Below are 22,410 nucleotides of genomic sequence, written 5' to 3'. Positions count from 1 at the left end.
ACAGATGAAGGTATTCTTTTGCACCAAGGCGTTAAAGAAATGCTAAGAAAAAATGAAAATACTACGTTGCAACCTGTGTGTGTGTGTGTGTGTGTTTATATATCTGTATCTATATAGATATAGATATATATGTGTATTCGTACCCGTTTTTCATCATCTAGTTTCCTGTGCCAGATCTTCTACTGATCCACTGAGGCAGACATGTAAAAAACATGAACTAAAGCATATTTCTGTATATAAACAGGACTTTAAATCTTTATCAACAGCTACTTTAGAGGAAATTCTTCAATAAACTGCAACCAAAGGCTCAACTCAGAGGACAAAACCCAACCTGTTATAAATAGTGTGACACCAAACTTTCTCTTGTGTAAAGTTACAAATAGGAGTAATTATCCACAGAAGCTTTTATACATAATGAAGTTATAATTCGTCCTGTAGAAATTGTACATTTAAGCTATATAGTTCCCTCTGTGATAACTCTGCTATGAATGCCTCTTATTAACTTTTATGCTTTTACAACCCACTATGAGCAAACACTCAGCAACAGTGGGAAGGAAAAACTCCCTTCTTGAAGGAAAAAACCTCTGGTAGAACCTGGAAATCTGTCTAAACTAGTTGGGGGTTAGAGCAACAGATGCAAGTCTTCAGATCATTTGCAGTGTGACTGTCTTTGTGCACACTTTAACCTGATTCAGTTTTCTTATTTGTCAAAATGCACCATGGGTAAAAAAAACAAAACAAAACAAAATAGTAATGAAGGAGAATCCTCAGCAAAGATGAATTAAACAAGTTTTATTTTGATCCAATTTTACTTTAAGTAAAACACATCTTTATTTGATGACTTTAATGTCATCAAATAAAGACAGTTTTGATGGAGCTCCTGACCCAGCCCAAGCTCTCTATGAAGACGAGGAAAAACTCCCCAGGGGGCCAGATCGATGGGAAGAAACCTCGGGAAAGCCCATTCAAAGAGAGATCCCCTTTCCTGGGATGGCTGGGGGGGTTACAGGAAGTCCGAAAAAGCTAATTTTTTATTTATTTATTTTTTAAGATTGACCCATTCCTGTCCAACAGAAAAAAGAAAGGAGGTTACCACAATGTATCACACTTATATGATAAGGTGTGAATTGTGTGTTTGTGTGTGCTATCTTAGCCAGGGGTGAAGCTGGAGCTCCTCCAGTGTTGGGCGCTTCTCCGGGGCTATAGTTAAACATGCCTCCAAGAAATTCTGGCATTCTTGAAAGAAAGAAAAGATCAAAAAGATGAAGATGATAGTTCTAGTGATCCAAGGCATCAGTGAATCTGGAAGTGTGAAGTTTTCTTACCTGTGGACAGACGCTTTTTGATGCTCAGTTTCTTTGCGAGGAACCTCTCGGTACTAAAGTGCCGTGCATGAAGCGCTTCATACAACACCACTCCCATTTGCCACACCGTGGTGGGTCCACACCTGTAGCAGCTCCTCCTGTACCACTCGGGAGGGGTGTGAAGAGGAGTGCCTAACAAACAGACACAATTACAATTTCTTCTAAAACAAAAGACACAAATTGCTACATCTGTGAAAAGCAGGAGCAGAATATGTTACCATAGAAGACGCGATACAGAGATCGCTGTTTAACAAAGCAGCTCAGTCCAAAGTCAATGATGCGAACTCGAGGCACATCGGAGCCGGTCTCAATCAGAATGTTTTCTCCCTTGATGTCCCGATGAAAGATGTGTTTATCCTCAAGTTCCTTTACAGCATCAACTAGTTGCTTCAGAATGACCTGGAAAAGATGAAAAACACAATAATGAGTTAATGCTTTTCTGCCTTGATTGAATGCTGTACAGTCTAAGGCTCTCCCAGTCAACCTACCTTGGCCTTGTCCTCTGGTAAGGTTCTTCCATATTCTGCTTTGTATTTTTGCAGGTCCACAGCGGGGACAGGTCTCTCCAGCACCAGGATCAGCTCTTTGCCAAGGTCGAACCACTCCAGCAAGGACACAGGTGCTGATATTCCCACTGACCCTTCTGCTTCACCTGCAAGTTTAACCATAATGGCCACTTCCACCGAGAGCATCTTCCCGCTTTCATCCTGAAATATTACAACAAAGTGGATGATGAGGAACGCCGCATTCAATCCAGTAATGTAAAACTAATTCAAGTGTTGGACGCTTACCGCCACTTTGCAGTAGACTTTATTTTTGGGAATGTGTTTGATGGCAACCTAGAAGACACAGAGCATTGGTGAGCATTTCCTCAGTATGACATAATGAAAGGTGGAAACACAGCAGACGTCTCAGTTTACGATATTATCCATTATCTGCGTTACTGCCTGTCTTACTACCATCATCTGAACACTTACTGGAAAACGATCTTCTATCCGGTAGCCAGAAAACACTGCTCCGCAGCCTCCTTCTCCGAGCTGGTGCTCCTCCACATATCTGGCTTGGAATTCACCTGAACAGACAAAACAGCAAATCTTGTTTTATTACAGCTGTGACACAAATTACTCTCCTCTGTAGCCTAAATGTTCCTTTTGCCCTTCCCCTGAATATAAAACCCAAGCTGCTTGCTACTTACGTTTTTGGTCTGCCACTGATTTTTTGTCCTGGTCCACATTCCTTTTTTTTTTCTTGGGTGACTCTCTGTCGTCTCCCGTGGCCTTTCTTTTGCCATTTTTTGCGCACACCTGTTTGTTGTTCAAGTCTGGAGATGTGGAAAACACCAAAAGCATATCAGCTCACTGGATGATAGACACAAACACTAAACACCAATATCTTAAACCTAGCAACCACACTTAATCTACCCCCTTATTCAACTAATTAGCCTACCTTTACCAGAGTCCAACGAGGAGGATGCTTGCTCCTTGTCACCGCTCATATGGTCAAGAAGTTTAGCCCTCTTTGCTCTCTTTGTTGTGTCCTCTTCATCTTGCACAACCTTGCGCTTCACTCCTTTGACCACATCTGAGCTGGTGGAAGGACCAGCCTGCTCAGCGACCCTCCTCCTTTTCATTGGGGTCTTCTTTTCAGGACTGGCCTTTCTTTTAGCAGTCCTGCTCTTACAATCTATAAACGACAACAACACAGTGGTGAAAAAGAGTCCCCGACATCAAGACTGGAAGCAGTTTGATGGCAAAGAATTTGAAATTGCTTTTGCTTAAATGATCACAAGTTTAATCTTGGGATGAAAAAAATAACTGATCAGTGCGAGTTGATACTAGGTTTACTAAGTCTTAGATCTTGATGGCACTTGTTGGTCTGTTTTTACTGTTGAGTCCAAGAATAAACTTATTACATTATTTTACCAAAAGACCGGTAACCTTTCTTTGATTAGACATCTTGTATTAAAGCTATTTTCAATTAAACATATGATTCAATTGCTCCAAAAATGATTCACACAGTGTCAACATTTCTAGGATTTGGATTTTACCAGGATTTGATTTTATTATTTTACTTACCTTGATCTCCCGAATCTTTCTTATCGGCTGGAGTGGCAATTTTTCTTGTTTCCTTTTTCATTGTAATTTCGGAGACCCTTTAAAATCGAAAATGTAAACCGTAATGAGCTAAGATTGAGTTAATATTCCTTCAAATGTGCACCCTTCAAATGCTTGACTTTTCTAACTGAATTCTGTAAGTGAGCTTTATAAGTAAACTCTGGAAACTACGGCAACACAACATAGAATCTTGCCTTTCAGTGACTTCACTGACTGCCAGTAGTTCAAAGTAGTTTACAGAAAAACACTGGCAGACAAAGCCATAATATTTCTTATAATTCAATCATTTCATATCAATTAAACAGTTTCTTTCATTATCTTTCATCATTTGTATAAAGACCTCATCTATGGATGACAGTATGAAGATTTGTGGTTGACCACACACATTATAATAAACACAGTGTCAGCTACATTGTCATCTGATTTAAAGTATTTATTATGTACATTTAACTGTCATGGTAGTGAGTCTGTGACCCAGTGTTTTGTGTTTGTTCATTTATATTCATTGATTATTCTTATGTATGTTTTTGGTTCTCTTTATTGTTTTCTTCTTGTGTTATATTCTTAGGCTTTAGGTTTCTGTTACTTTGCCTTGCCCCTGTGTCCCACGTGTCATGTCTAGTCACTCTTGTTTCCATGTTCCCCAATTTCTCCCCAGTCAGTCATGTCTCTGTGTCAACTCTGTGTCTTTGTAAAAGTCTCTTGTTTGCTGTTTTACTTTGATAGTCATGTGTGCTGTGTTAGTGTTTTCATGTCTGTGAAGGTTCTCAGTCATCTAGGTCATCGTAGTCTAAGGAGTTTGGAAAGAAAGCGTCTGGACTTGAAGTTGCTTGAAGATGTTTCACCTTCTCGGATGAAAAGAACTTAAACTTTGCTTGAACATCTTCAAGCAACTTAAAGAAGTCCAGACGTTTTCTTTCTAAGCTCCTTAGACTATGTTAGTGTTTTCAGTTTTCCTTCCCCATGGTCTTGTTGTTTGTGATTTCTCGCAGCTGTGCTCTCATCCTGTGTCTTATTCCCTCATTTATCCCTCTGTGTATTTAAGCCCATTGTTTTCCTCTGTTTGCTGTTGGGTTATCTGTGTATCATCCATGACAATTAAATGAAATAGCAAATGCAACTACAATTTCAATGAGATTCATTCCTGGCATTCTACTGCGGTGGCTGAAAGTAGACACCAAGCATTATCACTGTAACTGATGTAAATATTGGACTTGGAGGGGATTCGTCTGATAGACTGATGCAAACATTACTGTGAGGAAATTTTTGAATCTCCCAATTTTCTTTCTTTCTGAAAGAAAGAAAGTTGGTTACTGTATCACATTTGTATGGCAAGATGTGAATTCAGTATGCGTGTGTGTTTGTGTCAGAGAGGAGTTTATCTGAGCCAGGGGTAAAGCAGGAGGTCCTCCAGCATTGGGCACTTCTCCAGGACTTTGTTAAAACTTGTTTTCAAGACGTCTGAAATGAAAGAAGGACAAGAGATATCGAGATGATAATTCCAGTGATTCAAGCGATCACATTGATTTTCTGCAAAATTTTCGTTTTGAGAGTCATTCGGCTGGGCAGGGGGTATAACACATCTGCAATGCAGCAACATCTGCTCTCTGGGCCTGTGTGAGAGTGTTATCTCAATGGCGGGAATGAGGATGTTGGAATTTGGCATCTCAGGCACCAACTCATCTCTTTCCTTAACCGGGCTCACCAGAGATTGGTTTCAGCCTCTCTCCATGCTTTAAGGAGGTTGAGTTGATAAATCTGACTGGCCCCTCCCCTGTCTGACCCTATCTCTTCATAGTCAACACCAATGTTCTCACCGTGTGACCATGAACGGTCCTTACCACTTGGCAAGTAATTTCGAGCTAGAAGAAGGGAGTAAGACAAGCACTTTATGTCCCTGTGAAAATACAACTACATTTTATCAAATATCACTAAGCAGTCCTTACCTTTAAATACAGCCTGGTTTCTTTCTCTTTCTTTCTATATCTCTGAGTGAAGTTAGCTCTCATTCTTTCTCTTCCTGTGAAATACAGCAAGTAGAGCTTTAGATAGCAACACACTGTAACACAGTTAGTGTTTGTTGAGGTGATAGAAATGCTGCATTTGAAATTACCTGACACAACATTTTACTCCCTTTTATGTTCACTCCTTTTTTTCTGAAGTACCGCAAATTATGGGCACGTGGGGTTGTTCTGGTGTTGTGCTAAAAATAAATAAATCAACACTACAGTACATGGTTTGTTCTTTCATCTCTTTTTATGCGACATCCTCTACTGATTAAAACGCGACTGCCTTTCACTGTTTAGGCTCAAATCTCATTGTTTGAAGGCCTGCAGTGACGTGAAATATTAACTTCCCCCAAATGCGTTAAACCCAAAGTAACGAGTTTGTTTTGAAAATATACGGAGTGGAAACTACAGATATTTGTAGTTTTGCACGTCTTTCTTCCTCCACCAGAGGCCATAGGCGCTGTCGATCTTGTATGTCCTCCTGCAGCAACATCTCTGCGAAGCTGATGCCTTCTTGCTTGCAGGTTGAAGAATCTTTGGTGCGCCTCCACAATTCTTCTTTAATTCGCCTCTGTGTGAATAGAATAATGATGTTTCTGTTTCTGCCATCAACTTGTTTCCCTAAGCGGTGGACAATATCAACAGCCTCTTCTAAGTTCAAGTCAGGGGCAATCTTCTGAAGCGTTTGCAAAACCTTCACTCTAATGTTTTCGTCTTTGTCTTCCTTCACCCCTTTCAGTTTTAGGCACCACCTCATTCGGTAGCGCTCTTGTTCTCTCACTCTTCTTTTCAAGTCTTCGTTTTCTTTAAGCAGCAGTTCATTCGCATTTGCCAGTTTAACAACTTTCAGTTTGCAATCAGCTATCTCTGCAGCGTTAAACTCTACAGCCTTAGCCAAGCTGGCAACCATAGCTGCACTTTGTCTGTTTTGTTCCTTGATATCCTCCAGTTGTGCTTCAAATTTTTTGTCAAGTCCCATAATGGCTTCAAAAATAGTTTTATTGGAGATATCATCTTCCTTCGCTGAAGATTTTGTTCTTTTCTTTCCTCTGGCGGTTGTTTTCGTCTCCCTGTGAGGTGTCATGCCGAGCAGATGTCAGAATTGAGTTCAAGCAAAGTTGACTCTTTTGGTGATTACAGTTTGTCCGGGCGGGCTGTGCGTCTTATTTCATCTGCAGACACGTCGTTGGATGAGGAACAGCTCATGTTGGCATCAGTGGCAGTCAGGATGGCGGCATCTTCCAGAGGGAAGGTCAGGTCGCTGGTCTCTCTGAGCAGGACGCTGTCCACCAACAAGCCCGGTTCCACGGCTGGAGATTACCCTCCTCCGGCTGAAGCCCCCGCTTTTCCCCCGAACAGCGAGCCAGCCGCGGCGCCTCACCCAAAAGCAGCGGCTGCTCCGTGCTCCTCTTCCCCAGTCAGGGCAGCCAGTTTGTGGGCATGGGCAGAGGACTTTTGAAATACCCCAACATTAAAGAAATGTTCACCATAGCCCAGAAGATCCTGGGTTACGACCTGCTGTCTCTGTGTCTGGAGGGCCCCGAGGACGAGCTGCAGAAAACCCCAAAGTAAGTGCCAGATAAATGTCTGGAAAAGGACAATAACTGCAGGTCCTGCCTTCTTAAATGTGGCCATTTTATCTTTTTTTAAAAAAAAAAAATACTGCTACAGTAATATTAATTTATATTTAAAATGTGCGCACATTATGTATGAAGGTGTGGATGAATGATGCTTGTTGTAAGAAAGCATTTTGAGTGCCCAGTAGAAGAGCATCTTTCAAATGCAAAGTTTCTCATTTCAACTTTAATTACTGCACATGATTAAGGCGATAAGAGTAAATAAGGCTTCCAACAGTGGTTATTTCTTATTATCATATCTTATTTTTATTGGTTTTATCAGTAGATTGTTGTTTCACTCCCACCAAAAACATCACCGTAAATAATCTTCTGATTCTGAATGACCATTTAAAAAAATAAACAAATTGTTCTGAGTTAATTTCAGTTACGGATGTATCAGTGACGTAAATGATATATTGGTCATAATCGGGAGGCTGTTACATTTTTTTTTTTTTTTTACTTGTTTTGACTTGTCTTTCTGGGGCGATGAACTTTGCAGAAGGTAGAAAGATTTCTTTTTGGGGGTTTTTTGTGCATTTGTTAGCAAGAAGAGGCAGTCGCTTATTAAGCTTAACGCAGGAATGCTTTACAAACATTCAGAGATGGACTTACACACTTGCTTTACTTCTCTCGGGGATAACTTTGTCGGAGATGAAATGCCAGGTTGCTAGCGAAGCTCCACATGCTATCCAGACCACCGACAGGTCCCGCATGCCACAGCCGCTCTATCACGTGATGCATACTGCTCCGACGTGCTAACGTTCTGAGGTGAGTTACGGCATGTTGCAAGTTTTGCGAGGTGATTTCGTGATATTTAATGGATCGGATTACATTTTTTATTTTTCTCCGATATCCGATCCAGTAATTTAGGTCAGTATCGGACCGATACCGATACGTAATATCGGATCGGTCCATCTCTAATTTATATAATGTCAATACTATCAAATTTATTCTGATTTATGTTTATTTATGTTCTTAGGGCTGCGCTCTTCTGGACAGAGATCTCTGATGTTGTTCCTGGGATCTGCTGGAGCCGCTCACCTAGCTTGGGAGTCACCAAACCGAGTGTTCCAATTACCACTGGGACCACTGTTACCTTAACCCTCCACATCTTCTCGAGCTCTTCTCTGAGCCTTTGGTATTTCTCAAGCTTCTCGTGCTCCTTTTTCCTGATGCTGTGCAGGGTGTACCCTGCCTCTCGCCCTATGACAGCTGGGATAGGCTCCAGCGCCCCCCGCGACCCTGAAAAGGATAAGCGGAAGCAAATGGATGGATGGATGGATGAATTTCAAATAAGCTCAATGTTTGTTTATTGTGCTTTAGTTATTTGTTGGCATTAGTTTATTTGTAAAATGATCCCATGCAATACAATTCTACTGTACTGCATTCTTTTTTGTTATTTTTATTCATCAGTCATCAACAACAAAGTTTGTTTTGTTTGTTTGGGGAATGTATTTTTTCGATCTGTTAGTTTTTGCAAATAAAAAAACTTTTAGTTTTTGTATTTCTATTTCGGATAACAGAGAAGCATATTTTTAACATAACTGCTGTGTACTGTAAACAATCGCTTTCAAGCACATTCACAGATCATTACGTTGTGGTTTATGAGCACTAGTGCTAATCATTTAAACAAGTAAATGGCCTGCATTTGTATAGCGCTTTTCTAGTCCCTAAGGACCCCAAAGCGCTTCACACTACATTCAGTCATTCACACACTGGCGATAGCAAGCTACATTGTAGCCACAGCTGCCCTGGGACGCACTGACAGAGGCGGACACTGGCGCCACCGGGCCCTCTGACCACCACCAGTAGGCAAACATGGGGTTAGTATCTTGCCCAAGGATATTTGGCATGCAGCCAGGAGGCAGCCTGGGATCAAACCACCAACCATCTGATTAGTGGCTGACCTGCTCTGCCACCTGAGCTACAGCCACCCAATAGTAAAATACTTAAAACACATTCAAGTATTCTTGACAGAATTGCAGTGTGCAGAAAAGACACTGAGTAAATACTGTATATTTCCTTCCCATGAGTATTATGTCAGTCAGTTTGATCGTCATCATTTTTACAAATGATAGAAAAATATATACCATAATAATACAATAGCTACAATAAATCACACCGTGTTCTTAAAAATGGTTGTAAAAGAATCAAACATTTATCACTAGTGTCCTTATCCTCACACTTCTATATTTTCCTTCTGCCTTAAAAATATGTTTCTGAATAATCAAAACTAAATGTAAATGAAGATGGTGTAGAAGCTCTAAACTAGCTTCAGTATAGCTTTATATATATTTTTTAAACTGCATGTTAACTACACTTTTTTTTAAATGATAAGTTAAACTGCTGTTGGACAGTTAGACCTGTGAGTAGTATCTATAAAATTTCTGTTATTAAGAATAGCTTGCAGCAACATATAATACTATATGTTGGATAGTTTGGTTTATGTGATCTGTTCGGGCTGATGTGAGTAAATGAGATGTACATATTTCAGTGCTTTCCTCTTTATGCCTTTAATAATGAAGATTAAAAAGGATTTAAAAATGGAGGATTTAGTGTTTAATAGCACATTACAGGGTTTCTTTTATGGGTCTTTTTTTTTTTTTGCATGTGAAAGTTTCTAAAAAAGCAGAAGTACTAATGAGGAGGTTTTTGTCACTGTCTAAATCACTGTGGTACAGCTGCACTGGCAGAGTCATCCCATGTCTGACAGTAATACACTGCAGAGTCTCCTGTCTCTGCTCGCTTGATAATGAACTGGTAATCAATGTTTGATGAGGACTTAGAGTTGAATCTGTCTGAGGAGAATCCTGTTCCAAAGCTGGGTGAGCTGCTAGAATGATAAAATCTTAGAACATACTGAGGAACCGTTCCAGGAACTTGTTTATACCATCTAACAGAATTCCCATCATCTCTCTCTATGTTACAGTTGAGAACAACTTCTTGACCTGGAGAAACTGTGTGGACAGCAGGTGTTTGGGTCAACACAATCACTGCATCAACATCTGCCAGGAAACACAGAAAAAATAGAAGTTTAAAGTTTAGCTCTAAATATGGACTAAAAAATGGAATAAGAAGATCTTACATGTTAGAGCAGTGATGAGAGTCCAGAAGGTCCACAGCATGTTGTCAGTGTGAGGTGTAAATGATCTTTACTGTTTAGAGATGTGAGTAGGAGAAGAGAGCTGGAGCTTATAAAGAGGAGAGGCAAACTAAAGGAGGAGGAGATTAAAGAAAACTACTTTCACTCATAGATTAAATGATTCATGAGCAGTTTCACATTGTTGTTCATTGTTGTTTCCGATTCATATTCATCATTCATGCTCAAGTCTGTCATAAAATAATATTCTTGAAAAAGTTGTTGTAGCTGTTAGTGTGGCTCTCATTTTGGCCTTCTGTTGCTGTAGCCCATCTGCTTCAAAGTCAGATGTACGGTGCTCCCAAACATGCTCTTCTGCATAGCTTGTTTTGAAACATTGCACCAAAAACTGCTGCTCGCTGGATATTTTCTCATTTGAGTCCTCCAGCCCTGTAAACCCTATGGCCGAGTGGTTAAGGCGTTGGACTTAAGCTCCAATGAGCGCGTGCTCTCGTAGGTTCAAACCCCACTCCTGGTATAATTTGGAGCCTCATGACTGGTAAACTGAAATGTATCTATGGGAGCAACAATGATCAATAGGCGTTTTTAGGAATTTGCTGTGAGCAATATCCCCCCCCCAAAAAAGCTGGGATGAAAGACAAATGAGAGGTCTGTGCCAAGGTCGCCCCCTCTCAGTCTTACTGTACATGTTATATGTAGAACCGTTGGCTTGTGCAATTAGGGAAAGCCCAGACATAACAGGAATACAGTTACCGGGAGGAGAAACATTAAAAATTTAACAGTATGTAATTATCATATTATGAAAACAATTATAACGCCAAGAAAGTTATAAAAATGAATTGAAGACGCTCCGTCTCAACGACCGCTGATTGGACTGCAGGCGACCACGTGATTTTGAATCTCATTAACCGGCATGCGCTGACCGGCGTTTCAGAAACTAAAGTGTCGTCATATATGTGGCGCCGTTTAAAAACTGAAACATGCCGACCATAGTTATATTGTGATGTTTCGGAGGTAAAACGTCAGTAAAACATCGACCTGTCCTCTACCATTTGTTAGAAGGCGACTGTGTTCTTCATTGTAACCATGAGTTAGAGTTGCAGTAAGCAGAATGAGTCGTTTCTGTCGTGCCATATGTGGGTATCGCTTCTCGGCCTTTTGGCTAAGATCAAGTGTAGTATCTGTTCTTATCAGTTTAATATCTGATACGTCCCCTACCCGGGGATCATATATTAAATTGATTTTTGGAGCAGAGAGATGGAATAGGGGCTTGCTCCGTCCACTCCACGCATCGACCTGGTATTGCAGTATTTCTAGGAACGGTGCACCCCCTGAAGCTGTGAAAAACAAATGGCATTTGACTCAACAGTTTGTGCAAAGAAATTTCTTATACGCTAGATATATGCGTGCGTCTGCATATCTGGACATTGTCTTCGTGTAATCTTCCAAGGTTAGTCAGACTGAAATCTTGCGACTTAATATTTGTGAATGACTTACATTTAACTATTACCAGAATTACTAAATCCTGCCACTTGGACTGACACGTGGCTGGACACACACTTTCTATGGGAAATCAAAAAAATATGTCGTTTTGAACTGCAGTTACACTATTCTGGCTCCAATCCTGCAGTTACCTCTGTTGTCCACTAGAGACCAATAGAAGTCTTTAAAAACCGGAGGCTGCCATCTACAAGGACTCATGTTGATTATAGGTTTAACTCTTCTCTTTCTCTACATACTGCAGCTTTCTGTCCTCTGTGGCTGTAAATTACATCGTTTGAAAAAAAAAACACCACACAATTTTTTCTTGGCTTTTTAGCTAAAATCACCTGTATTGTCTGTTGTTTCCATTTGTGGATGGTTAATAGTGCAGAAGATTGTTTTTCTGTTTTCAGGATTACATGAAAACATTTTGGAACAGATCATTTTTGTATATAATAAATCTTAGGATAGTATTGGTTTTGATGATTTATAAAACAGCTGTGTGCCGTAGCCCTGGTAGTGTGGATCCTTAGTGTGTAAAGAGTAGATACCTCATGTAATATGTGTGAATGAAAATCCATGGACTTTATAAGAGTCCTCCATTTATGGCTATGATCCTAACAAACAAGATTAATACGTTTCTTTCTCCTACCAATCTTCCTGTTTCCTAAAGGAACACGCATGCACAATATATATGCACCAGGATGGCCGAGTGGTTAAGGCGTTGGACTTAAGCTCCAATGAGCGCATCCTCTCGTAGGTTCAAACCCCACTCCTGGTATAATTTGGAGCCTCATGACTGGTAAACTGAAATGTATCTATGGGAGCAACAATGATCAATAGGAGTTCTTAGGAATTTGCTGTGAGCAATATCCCCCCACCCAGTCACCCCCAAAAAAGCTGGGATGAAAGACAAATGAGAGGTCTGTGCCAAGGTCGCCCCCTCTCAGTCTTACTGTACATGTTATATGTAGAACCGTTGGCTTGTGCAATTAGGGAAAGCCCAGACATAACAGGAATACAGTTACCGGGAGGAGAAACATTAAAAATTTAACAGTATGTAATTATCATATTATGAAAACAATTATAACGCCAAGAAAGTTATAAAAATGAATTGAAGACGCTCCGTCTCAACGACCGCTGATTGGACTGCAGGCGACCACGTGATTTTGAATCTCATTAACCGGCATGCGCTGACCGGCGTTTCAGAAACTAAAGTGTCGTCATATATGTGGCGCCGTTTAAAAACTGAAACATGCCGACCATAGTTATATTGTGATGTTTCGGAGGTAAAACGTCAGTAAAACATCGACCTGTCCTCTACCATTTGTTAGAAGGCGACTGTGTTCTTCATTGTAACCATGAGTTAGAGTTGCAGTAAGCAGAATGAGTCGTTTCTGTCGTGCCATATGTGGGTATCGCTTCTCGGCCTTTTGGCTAAGATCAAGTGTAGTATCTGTTCTTATCAGTTTAATATCTGATACGTCCCCTACCCGGGGACCATATATTCCTGGCATTCTACTGCGGTGGCTGAAAGTAGACACCAAGCATTATCACTGTAACTGATGTAAATATTGGACTTGGAGGGGATTCGTCTGATAGACTGATGCAAACATTACTGTGAGGAAATTTTTGAATCTCCCAATTTTCTTTCTTTCTGAAAGAAAGAAAGTTGGTTACTGTATCACATTTGTATGGCAAGATGTGAATTCAGTATGCGTGTGTGTTTGTGTCAGAGAGGAGTTTATCTGAGCCAGGGGTAAAGCAGGAGGTCTATATGTCTGAGTATCAATAAAAATTTTTCCAAAAAAAAAAAAAAAAAAAAAATCTGTTCTTATCAGTTTAATATCTGATACGTCCCCTACCCGGGGACCATATATTAAATTGATTTTTGGAGCAGGGAGATGGAATAGGAGGGCGATGCTATTTGGAACTGGAAGGGGAAGATGGCAGAGGTGGAAAGGAAATTACGATTATGGAAAATGAGGAAGCTTACAATTACTGGGAAGGTGTTAGTGATAAAGAGTGAGGTGGTGCCGAAATTATTGTATCTAGGCTATGTGTTCCCGATGCCACAAGTATTTAGAGCACAAATAATGAGGGGAATATTTAACTTTATATGGGGAGGTTACGAGTACGTAAAGAGAGTACAAATGTATCAGGAGGTTGCTGATGGGGGAAAAGGGGTACCGAACATTCCGTTAAAGTTAGATACGATTTTTTATGCAAATGTGTGTACGCTGTTAAAGAAGCCATATATTCATAAATGTCAGATATTGTTATGGTTCTGGTTAGCTATTCCATACCGGTTTTTAATTGGGTGGGAAAATCAGGGGCCGAAGGCAGAGACAAGACCAGAATACTTTCAGAGGATGGTTAAGTGGGGAAAGAGACATATAGAGTGCAGGGAGGTGGATACAATACAAAATCATAAACTTCTGTATAAAAAACTGGTGAGGAATGCTAACTACAACCAGGGGATAGTGAGTTCGGAAGTTTGGGAATACGCACAGGATAAGAGTTATAAGAATGTTTTGAAAGATTTTAATTGGATGCACCTACATAGGAAATTACCTGTAAGGACTACGATGTATGCACATAATTTGGGGAAGTTAAAAGAATGTCCGAGGGATAATTGCACAGAGGAAGAAACGATTGAACACGTCCTATGGGGGTGCAAATATGCAAAAAAGGTATGGGCTGGAATGAAGAGGAGGTATAAGGGACTAGAGGCTTTGACATATGAGGAAATAACTTATCTTAGGCCTAAGGATAAAAAGAAGGAGGAAAATAAAATACGTTGTATGTTGTTATCAATTATAAAACTTAAGATATGGAGGGCAAGACAGGGGTATATAAGGGGGGGGGCATGAATGGAAAGAGATGGGAACAATAAAGGATATAGAGAGGGAATTTGAGGGGATATATCGGCATGAATTACAAAGATGGGGAATAGACACGATTAAGGACAGGTGGAAGGATTACTATGAATGATGTAAAAGATGTTTTTGTGAAATATGAAAAGTATTTAATGGAATGTTGAGCAAATGGAAATGTAAGATGGTGTTGTAAGTAAAAATAAAAAAGAAAAAAAAAATCTGTTCTTATCAGTTACAAGGCGAGAAGCAATGTAGGATGGCGGCGACGTCGGCCAATTTTTCGGAGAGGAATACATGGTCGTATGGAACGAGGAATACCTTGAGATTCGAACTAATGGATAAAGAAAAGGATTTCCATGACAGAATTAATTTCGGACGAAGGATTCTTTATGATGCATTGAAGGTACAACCAGAGGAAATCTACTGCCTCCAGCAAAGCACGGCAAGTAAGCACTATGACGTGACTTTTTGCACGGGAGAGTACGCGGAGGAGGTGAGAAAGAGATGTGGTACAGAAGAAAATGAAGAACTAAAAAAATATATGGTAACCCCGTTATACAGGAACGATTATAGGATTTTAACGGTGCACATGTATAATCCCTGGGTTACAGAAGAGACCATTAAGTACTTCCTGGGGCGGTACGTTACAGTGCTCCCAGGGGTACGAAAAATAAAGGACGGGCTAGGCCTATGGACTGGAAAAAGACAGTTTCGGGTAAAACTTAAAATGGATATGACAACGGAAGATGGATACTGTCACCCGCCTGCAGTGTTTTCCATCGGAGCAGACAGAGGTTTTTTGGTGTATGCAGGACAGCCACAAGCATGCAGAAAATGCGGCAGTACGGGACATAATGCAGACAATTGTGAGCAGGTGAGGTGTAGGAGCTGCGGGAAAAATGGCCATATCACAAGAGACTGCAAAGAGCCTAGAAGGTGTCACTTATGTGGCTCAGATACACATATGGCAAGAGATTGCACTAGGCCCAGATCATATTCGGAAGCAGCTAAAGCAGGGACCGAGGTAGAGCGGTATGAAGAAACGGATATAGGAACAAATATTGGGGAAAGCGCACAAGAGGCGCCACCAGCAGAAAGGAATCAGACTAATGAGGAAGAAGGGGGGGGGGAGAGGATGGGGCCGAACAAGGAAAAGAAGAAGGCGAAAAGATGGGGGAGAAAAATGGGGAGAAGCAGTGCGAAGAAGGACAAATATGGGAAGTGGCAGCTAAGCCACGAAGAAAGTCGGCCAAAAGGCGTAGGAAAGTGAGCTCGGGAGTCCCTCCAGGAGAGACTAATTTGAAAGAAGGTAAAGGAGAGCGGATGGAAGAGGGAGGGGAGATGGGAGCGTATGTGTTGAGAGGGACGCAGACTGAATGTATGCACACACCAATGAGTGATTTAACGAGTGATGGAGACGTTGAAGAAGAAGAAGTAGAAAGTGAAGAAAAATCGGAAGATTCATTTATAAAAAATTTGCTGGCGCAAGTCAACATGGACTAATAAGGGAGGGGAAAATGGACGACAGAGGTTTTTCCTTTTTTTCTTTTTCGGCCCTAATTTTGTAAAGTTTTCCTTTTTTTCAGGGGATATGAAGATCAAAAAGACAACTAGGAGATGGTATCTGTTTTTTTTTTTTGTTTCTTTGTTATAAAATTATTAAGTGCCCTCTGCTTAGGTGTATAGATACCCCTTTTTTTACTACAAAATGGTGAGGTTCCGAATAATTACGTTAAATGTAAGGGGGTTAAAAAATGCCAGAAAAAGACAAATGGTATATGAATTTCTGTTGTTTTATAATTTTGATGTATGTTTATTACAGGAGGTACATTTGAAGGACGAGAAGGATGTTGTTATTTTTTCGGAGCAGTGGAGGGGGGGTGAATCGGCATGGAGTATAGGAGGAGTATATGGGACAGGGGTGGGAGTGTTGTGTGGAAATAAAAGTATAAAAATAAAAGAAAGTTATACGGTGATACAGGGAAGAGTGATGGTGGTAGATGTAGAAAAAAACGGGGTCCAAAGCCGGATAATAAATGTGTATGCACATGTGGATCCAAAACAAAGAAGAGAACTCCTTTTGTCGATGGACACTTGTTTTATTACAAGGAAAAATATTATAGTGGGAGGGGATTTTAATGTATCTTTAGAAAAAGAAAAATTTTCTCTCCCATTAAAGACATTTATAAGACAATACGGGTTAACGGATGTTATGGGCAGACTTCTGGGGAAAAAAGTGGGGTATACATGGAGGAATACAAGGGGGGTACAGAGTAGGTTGGACTATATTTTGATAGATAAAAAGTGTAAAATTAAAGGGGGAAAAACGATTCCGGTTCTACTCACGGATCACCAGGCGGTAGAGGTGGATTTGGAGATAGAAGGGATGGAATACGGGAAGGCATATTGGAAATTAAATAATGAGGTGTTAAAGGAAAAAGATTATAGGGATAAATTTTTAGAGATCTTCCCTTTATGGGTGAAAGTAAAAGAACTTTATGGAAAAAAAGGGGATTGGTGGGAGGATGTAAAATGTAAGATAAAAAAATTTACGATAGAATATTGTACAGATAGATCTAAACGTAGAAAAGAAGAATTTAATATGTTACAAAAAGAGATAGAACATATTTATGTTATACAAAAGGAGGGGAAGGAAAAAAATGTAGATTTGAAAATTGAAGACTTAAAGGTGAGGCAAGAAGAGTTATTAGAGAGGAAGGCAAGAGCAGAAACATATAAATTAAAACAGAAAGAGTATGAGGAAGATGAAAGGTGTTCCGCATATTTTTTTAAAAAGATGAAAAGTAGGGATAAAAGGGGGGTTATAGAGAAATTGGAAAAGGATGGGAAGGAGATTATAGGGAGGGAAAGTATGTTGGGGGTAGTAAAAGAATATTACGAGGATTTATTTAGAAAAGAAAAAGTAGGGACAGAAAAAAGAGATGTTCTTTTGGGGTCATTAAAGAGGAGATTAGTAGAGGAAGATAGGGAGTTTCTGGAAAAGGAAATAACGATGGAAGAGGCATATAAGGTGGTAAAGGGAATGAAGGTAAATAGGGTACCAGGAATAGATGGATTAACGAAAGAATTTTATGAGGTATTTTGGGGAGTGATAGGGTTACATTTGTTGGAGGTCTTTAAAGAAATATTAGAGGGGGAAGAGATGGTGGAGAGTATGAGGACGGGTGTGATTTCGTTATTATTTAAGAAAGGGAATCCTCATTTACTTGATAATTATAGACCTCTCACTATGTTATGTGTAGATTATAAGATTTTAAGTAAGATAATTGCAAATAGATTGGTAGGGGTAATGTCGGATATAGTGGGAAGTGATCAAACGTGTGGGGTGAAGGGGAGACAAATTTCATGGAATATACAATTACATAGAGACATACTTGCATATGTAAAGGATAGAAAAATGGCGGCAATCTGTGTAAGTTTAGACCAACAAAAGGCATTTGATAGGCTAGATTACGAAATTTTGTGGGAGGTAATGACTAAGATGGGCTTGGGAAAACAATTTATAAGGTGGGTGAGGATCCTTTATAAAGAGATATATTCAAAAATCAAATTGAACGGGTTCCTCACGGAAAAAGTTCATCAAGCGAGGGGGTTGAGACAAGGGTGCCCGTTATCGGTGGTACTCTATGTATTATATGTTGAACCATTGGCTTGTGCAATTCGGGAGAATAAAAGAGTGAGGGGGATAATGATGCCGGGGGGGGAATGTTTGAAAATATCTCAATATGCGGATGATACTATACTATATTTAGCGGACGACGACAGTTTAAGAGAAGTTGTGGAAATATTAAAAATATATGAAGAAGTTACAGGATCAAAAATAAATAAGGAAAAGACAAAATATAAGTACTTGGGGACGTGGGAAGGTAGAAGGGAAAATATTTGTGATTATACGTTGTGTGAAGGTCCTATGGACATTCTAGGAATTTCTTTTGGGAATAAGGAGGGCGATGCTATTTGGAACTGGAAGGGGAAGATGGCAGAGGTGGAAAGGAAATTACGACTATGGAAAATGAGGAAGCTTACAATTACTGGGAAGGTGTTAGTGATAAAGAGTGAGGTGGTGCCGAAATTATTGTATCTAGGCTATGTGTTCCCGATGCCACAAGTATTTAGAGCACAAATAATGAGGGGAATATTTAACTTTATATGGGGAGGTTACGAGTATGTAAAGAGAGTACAAATGTATCAGGAGGTTGCCGATGGGGGAAAAGGGGTACCGAACATTCCGTTAAAGTTAGATACGATTTTTTATGCAAATGTGTGTACGCTGTTAAAGAAGCCATATATTTATAAATGTCAGATATTGTTATGGTTCTGGTTAGCTATTCCATACCGGTTTTTAATTGGGTGGGAAAATCAGGGGCCGAAGGCAGAGACAAGACCAGAATACTTTCAGAGGATGGTTAAGTGGGGAAAGAGACATATAGAGTGCAGGGAGGTGGATACAATACAAAATCATAAACTTCTGTATAAAAAACTGGCGAGGAATGCTAACTACAACCAGAGGATAGTGAGTTCGGAAGTTTGGGAATACGCACAGGATAAGAGTTATAAGAATGTTTTGAAAGATTTTAATTGGATGCACCTACATAGGAAATTACCTGTAAGGACTACGATGTATGCACATAATTTGGGGAAGTTAAAAGAATGTCCGAGGGATAATTGCACAGAGGAAGAAACGATTGAACACGTCCTATGGGGGTGCAAATATGCAAAAAAGGTATGGGCTGGAATGAAGAGGAGGTATAAGGGACTAGAGGCTTTGACATATGAGGAAATAACCTATCTTAGGCCTAAGGATAAAAAGAAGGAGGAAAATAAAATACGTTGTATGTTGTTATCAATTACAAAACTTAAGATATGGAGGGCAAGACAGGGGTATATAAGGGGGGGGTATGAATGGAAAGAGATGGGAACAATAAAGGATATAGAGAGGGAATTTGAGGGGATATATCGGCATGAATTACAAAGATGGGGAATAGACACGATTAAGGACAGGTGGAAGGATTATTATGAATGATGTAAAAGATGTTTTTGTGAAATATGAAAAGTATTCAATGGAATGTTGAGCAAATGGAAATGTAAGATGGTGTTGTAAGTAAAAATAAAAAAGGAAAAAAAAAAAAAAAAAAATCTGTTCTTATCAGTTTAATATCTGATACGTCCCCTACCCGGGGACCATATATTAAATTGATTTTTGGAGCAGGGAGATGGAATCGGGGCTTGCTCCGTCCACTCCACGCATCGACCTGGTATTGCAGTATTTCTAGGAACGGTGCACCCCCTGAAGCTGTGAAAAACAAATGGCATTTGACTCAACAGTTTGTGCAAAGAAATTTCTTATACGCTAGATATATGCGTGCGTCTGCATATCTGGACATTGTCTTCGTGTAATCTTCCAAGGTTAGTCAGACTGAAATCTTGCGACTTAATATTTGTGAATGACTTACATTTAACTATTACCAGAATTACTAAATCCTGCCACTTGGACTGACACGTGGCTGGACACACACTTTCTATGGGAAATCAAAAAAATATGTCGTTTTGAACTGCAGTTACACTATTCTGGCTCCAATCCTGCAGTTACCTCTGTTGTCCACTAGAGACCAATAGAAGTCTTTAAAAACCGGAGGCTGCCATCTACAAGGACTCATGTTGATTATAGGTTTAACTCTTCTCTTTCTCTACATACTGCAGCTTTCTGTCCTCTGTGGCTGTAAATTACATCGTTTGAAAAAAAAAAAAACCCACACAATTTTTTCTTGGCTTTTTAGCTAAAATCACCTGTATTGTCTGTTGTTTCCATTTGTGGATGGTTAATAGTGCAGAAGATTGTTTTTCTGTTTTCAGGATTACATGAAAACATTTTGGAACAGATCATTTTTGTATATAATAAATCTTAGGATAGTATTGGTTTTGATGATTTATAAAACAGCTGTGTGCCGTAGCCCTGGTAGTGTGGATCCTTAGTGTGTAAAGAGTAGATACCTCATGTAATATGTGTGAATGAAAATCCATGGACTTTATAAGAGTCCTCCATTTATGGCTATGATCCTAACAAACAAGATTAATGCGTTTCTTTCTCCTACCAATCTTCCTGTTTCCTAAAGGAACACGCATGCACAATATATATGCATCAGGATGGCCGAGTGGTTAAGGCGTTGGACTTAAGCTCCAATGAGCGCATCCTCTCGTAGGTTCAAACCCCACTCCTGGTATAATTTGGAGCCTCATGACTGGTAAACTGAAATGTATCTATGGGAGCAACAATGATCAATAGGAGTTTTTAGGAATTTGCTGTGAGCAATATCCCCCCCCAAAAAAGCTGGGTTGAAAGACAAATGAGAGGTCTGTGCCAAGGTCGCCCCCTCTCAGTCTTACTGTACATGTTATATGTAGAACCGTTGGCTTGTGCAATTAGGGAAAGCCCAGACATAACAGGAATACAGTTACCGGGAGGAGAAACATTAAAAGTTTAACAGTATGTAATTATCATATTATGAAAACAATTATAACGCCAAGAAAGTTATAAAAATGAATTGAAGACGCTCCGTCTCAACGACCGCTGATTGGACTGCAGGCGACCACGTGATTTTGAATCTCATTAACCGGCATGCGCTGACCGGCGTTTCAGAAACTAAAGTGTCGTCATATATGTGGCGCCGTTTAAAAACTGAAACATGCCGACCATAGTTATATTGTGATGTTTCGGAGGTAAAACGTCAGTAAAACATCGACCTGTCCTCTACCATTTGTTAGAAGGCGACTGTGTTCTTCATTGTAACCATGAGTTAGAGTTGCAGTAAGCAGAATGAGTCGTTTCTGTCGTGCGATATGTGGGTATCGCTTCTCGGCCTTTTGGCTAAGATCAAGTGTAGTATCTGTTCTTATCAGTATCGGACGAGAAGGATGTTGTTATTTTTTCGGAGCAGTGGAGGGGGGGTGAATCGGCATGGAGTATAGGAGGAGTATATGGGACAGGGGTGGGAGTGTTGTGTGGAAATAAAAGTATAAAAATAAAAGAAAGTTATACGGTGATACAGGGAAGAGTGATGGTGGTAGATGTAGAAAAAAACGGGGTCCAAAGCCGGATAATAAATGTGTATGCACATGTGGATCCAAAACAAAGAAGAGAACTCCTTTTGTCGATGGACACTTGTTTTATTACAAGGAAAAATATTATAGTGGGAGGGGATTTTAATGTATCTTTAGAAAAAGAAAAATTTTCTCTCCCATTAAAGACATTTATAAGACAATACGGGTTAACGGATGTTATGGGCAGACTTCTGGGGAAAAAAGTAGGGTATACATGGAGGAATACAAGGGGGGTACAGAGTAGGTTAGACTATATTTTGATAGATAAAAAGTGTAAAATTAAAGGGGGAAAAACGATTCCGGTTCTACTCACGGATCACCAGGCGGTAGAGGTGGATTTGGAGATAGAAGGGATGGAATACGGGAAGGGATATTGGAAATTAAATAATGAGGTGTTAAAGGAAAAAGATTATAGGGATAAATTTTTAGAGATCTTCCCTTTATGGGTGAAAGTAAAAGAACTTTATGGAAAAAAAGGGGATTGGTGGGAGGATGTAAAATGCAAGATAAAAAAATTTACGATAGAATATTGTACAGATAGATCTAAACGTAGAAAAGAAGAATTTAATATGTTACAAAAAGAGATAGAACATATTTATGTTATACAAAAGGAGGGGAAGGAAAAAAATGTAGATTTGAAAATTGAAGACTTAAAGGTGAGGCAAGAAGAGTTATTAGAGAGGAAGGCAAGAGCAGAAACATATAAATTAAAACAGAAAGAGTATGA

The 22,410-nt window shown here is 39.8% G+C and overlaps 1 protein-coding gene, 1 long non-coding RNA gene, 4 other non-coding genes and 3 pseudogenes across 6 annotated transcripts; 7 read left to right on the top strand and 2 right to left on the bottom strand.

Annotated features, from left to right (window-relative positions):
- Positions 1-777: 777 nt before the first annotated feature.
- Positions 778-3,741, bottom strand: LOC106674837 (serine/threonine-protein kinase pim-1-like). The gene is made up of 9 exons (XM_076873900.1): positions 3,440-3,741; positions 2,811-3,047; positions 2,560-2,685; positions 2,342-2,436; positions 2,156-2,203; positions 1,853-2,071; positions 1,583-1,763; positions 1,326-1,496; positions 778-1,236 (listed from the first exon to the last, which is right to left on the bottom strand). Exons 1-9 carry the CDS (start codon positions 3,498-3,500, stop codon positions 1,145-1,147), a joined length of 1,230 nt encoding a protein of 409 aa, XP_076730015.1. The 5' UTR covers positions 3,501-3,741; the 3' UTR covers positions 778-1,144.
- Positions 3,742-4,704: 963 nt separating this feature from the next.
- Positions 4,705-7,857, bottom strand: LOC143412611 (uncharacterized). Its single transcript, XR_013093134.1, has 3 exons — positions 7,716-7,857; positions 5,425-5,498; positions 4,705-4,939 (listed from the first exon to the last, which is right to left on the bottom strand). It is a non-coding gene; the product is annotated as an uncharacterized LOC143412611 (long non-coding RNA).
- A 3,488-nt stretch (positions 7,858-11,345) lies between these two features.
- On the top strand, positions 11,346-11,536 carry LOC112433134 (U2 spliceosomal RNA). The gene has a single exon (XR_013093375.1). It is a non-coding gene; the product is annotated as a U2 spliceosomal RNA (small nuclear RNA).
- An 847-nt stretch (positions 11,537-12,383) lies between these two features.
- trnal-uaa (transfer RNA leucine (anticodon UAA)) lies at positions 12,384-12,466 on the top strand. The gene has a single exon. It is a non-coding gene; the product is annotated as a tRNA-Leu (tRNA).
- A 636-nt stretch (positions 12,467-13,102) lies between these two features.
- LOC112434104 (U2 spliceosomal RNA) lies at positions 13,103-13,261 on the top strand (annotated as a pseudogene).
- A 218-nt stretch (positions 13,262-13,479) lies between these two features.
- Positions 13,480-13,612, top strand: LOC143412848 (U2 spliceosomal RNA; annotated as a pseudogene).
- Positions 13,613-19,674: 6,062 nt separating this feature from the next.
- On the top strand, positions 19,675-19,874 carry LOC112433353 (U2 spliceosomal RNA). The gene has a single exon (XR_013093369.1). It is a non-coding gene; the product is annotated as a U2 spliceosomal RNA (small nuclear RNA).
- An 849-nt stretch (positions 19,875-20,723) lies between these two features.
- trnal-uaa (transfer RNA leucine (anticodon UAA)) lies at positions 20,724-20,806 on the top strand. The gene has a single exon. It is a non-coding gene; the product is annotated as a tRNA-Leu (tRNA).
- Positions 20,807-21,430: 624 nt separating this feature from the next.
- LOC112433359 (U2 spliceosomal RNA) lies at positions 21,431-21,562 on the top strand (annotated as a pseudogene).
- The last annotated feature ends 848 nt before the right edge of the window (positions 21,563-22,410 follow it).

This window comes from Maylandia zebra, linkage group LG15 (genome assembly GCF_041146795.1).
Source record: "Maylandia zebra isolate NMK-2024a linkage group LG15, Mzebra_GT3a, whole genome shotgun sequence".
Classification (NCBI taxonomy): domain Eukaryota; kingdom Metazoa; phylum Chordata; class Actinopteri; order Cichliformes; family Cichlidae; genus Maylandia; species Maylandia zebra.
The sequence above is the reverse complement of the archived record's forward strand: the minus strand, read 5'-3'. Positions and strand labels throughout refer to the sequence as shown.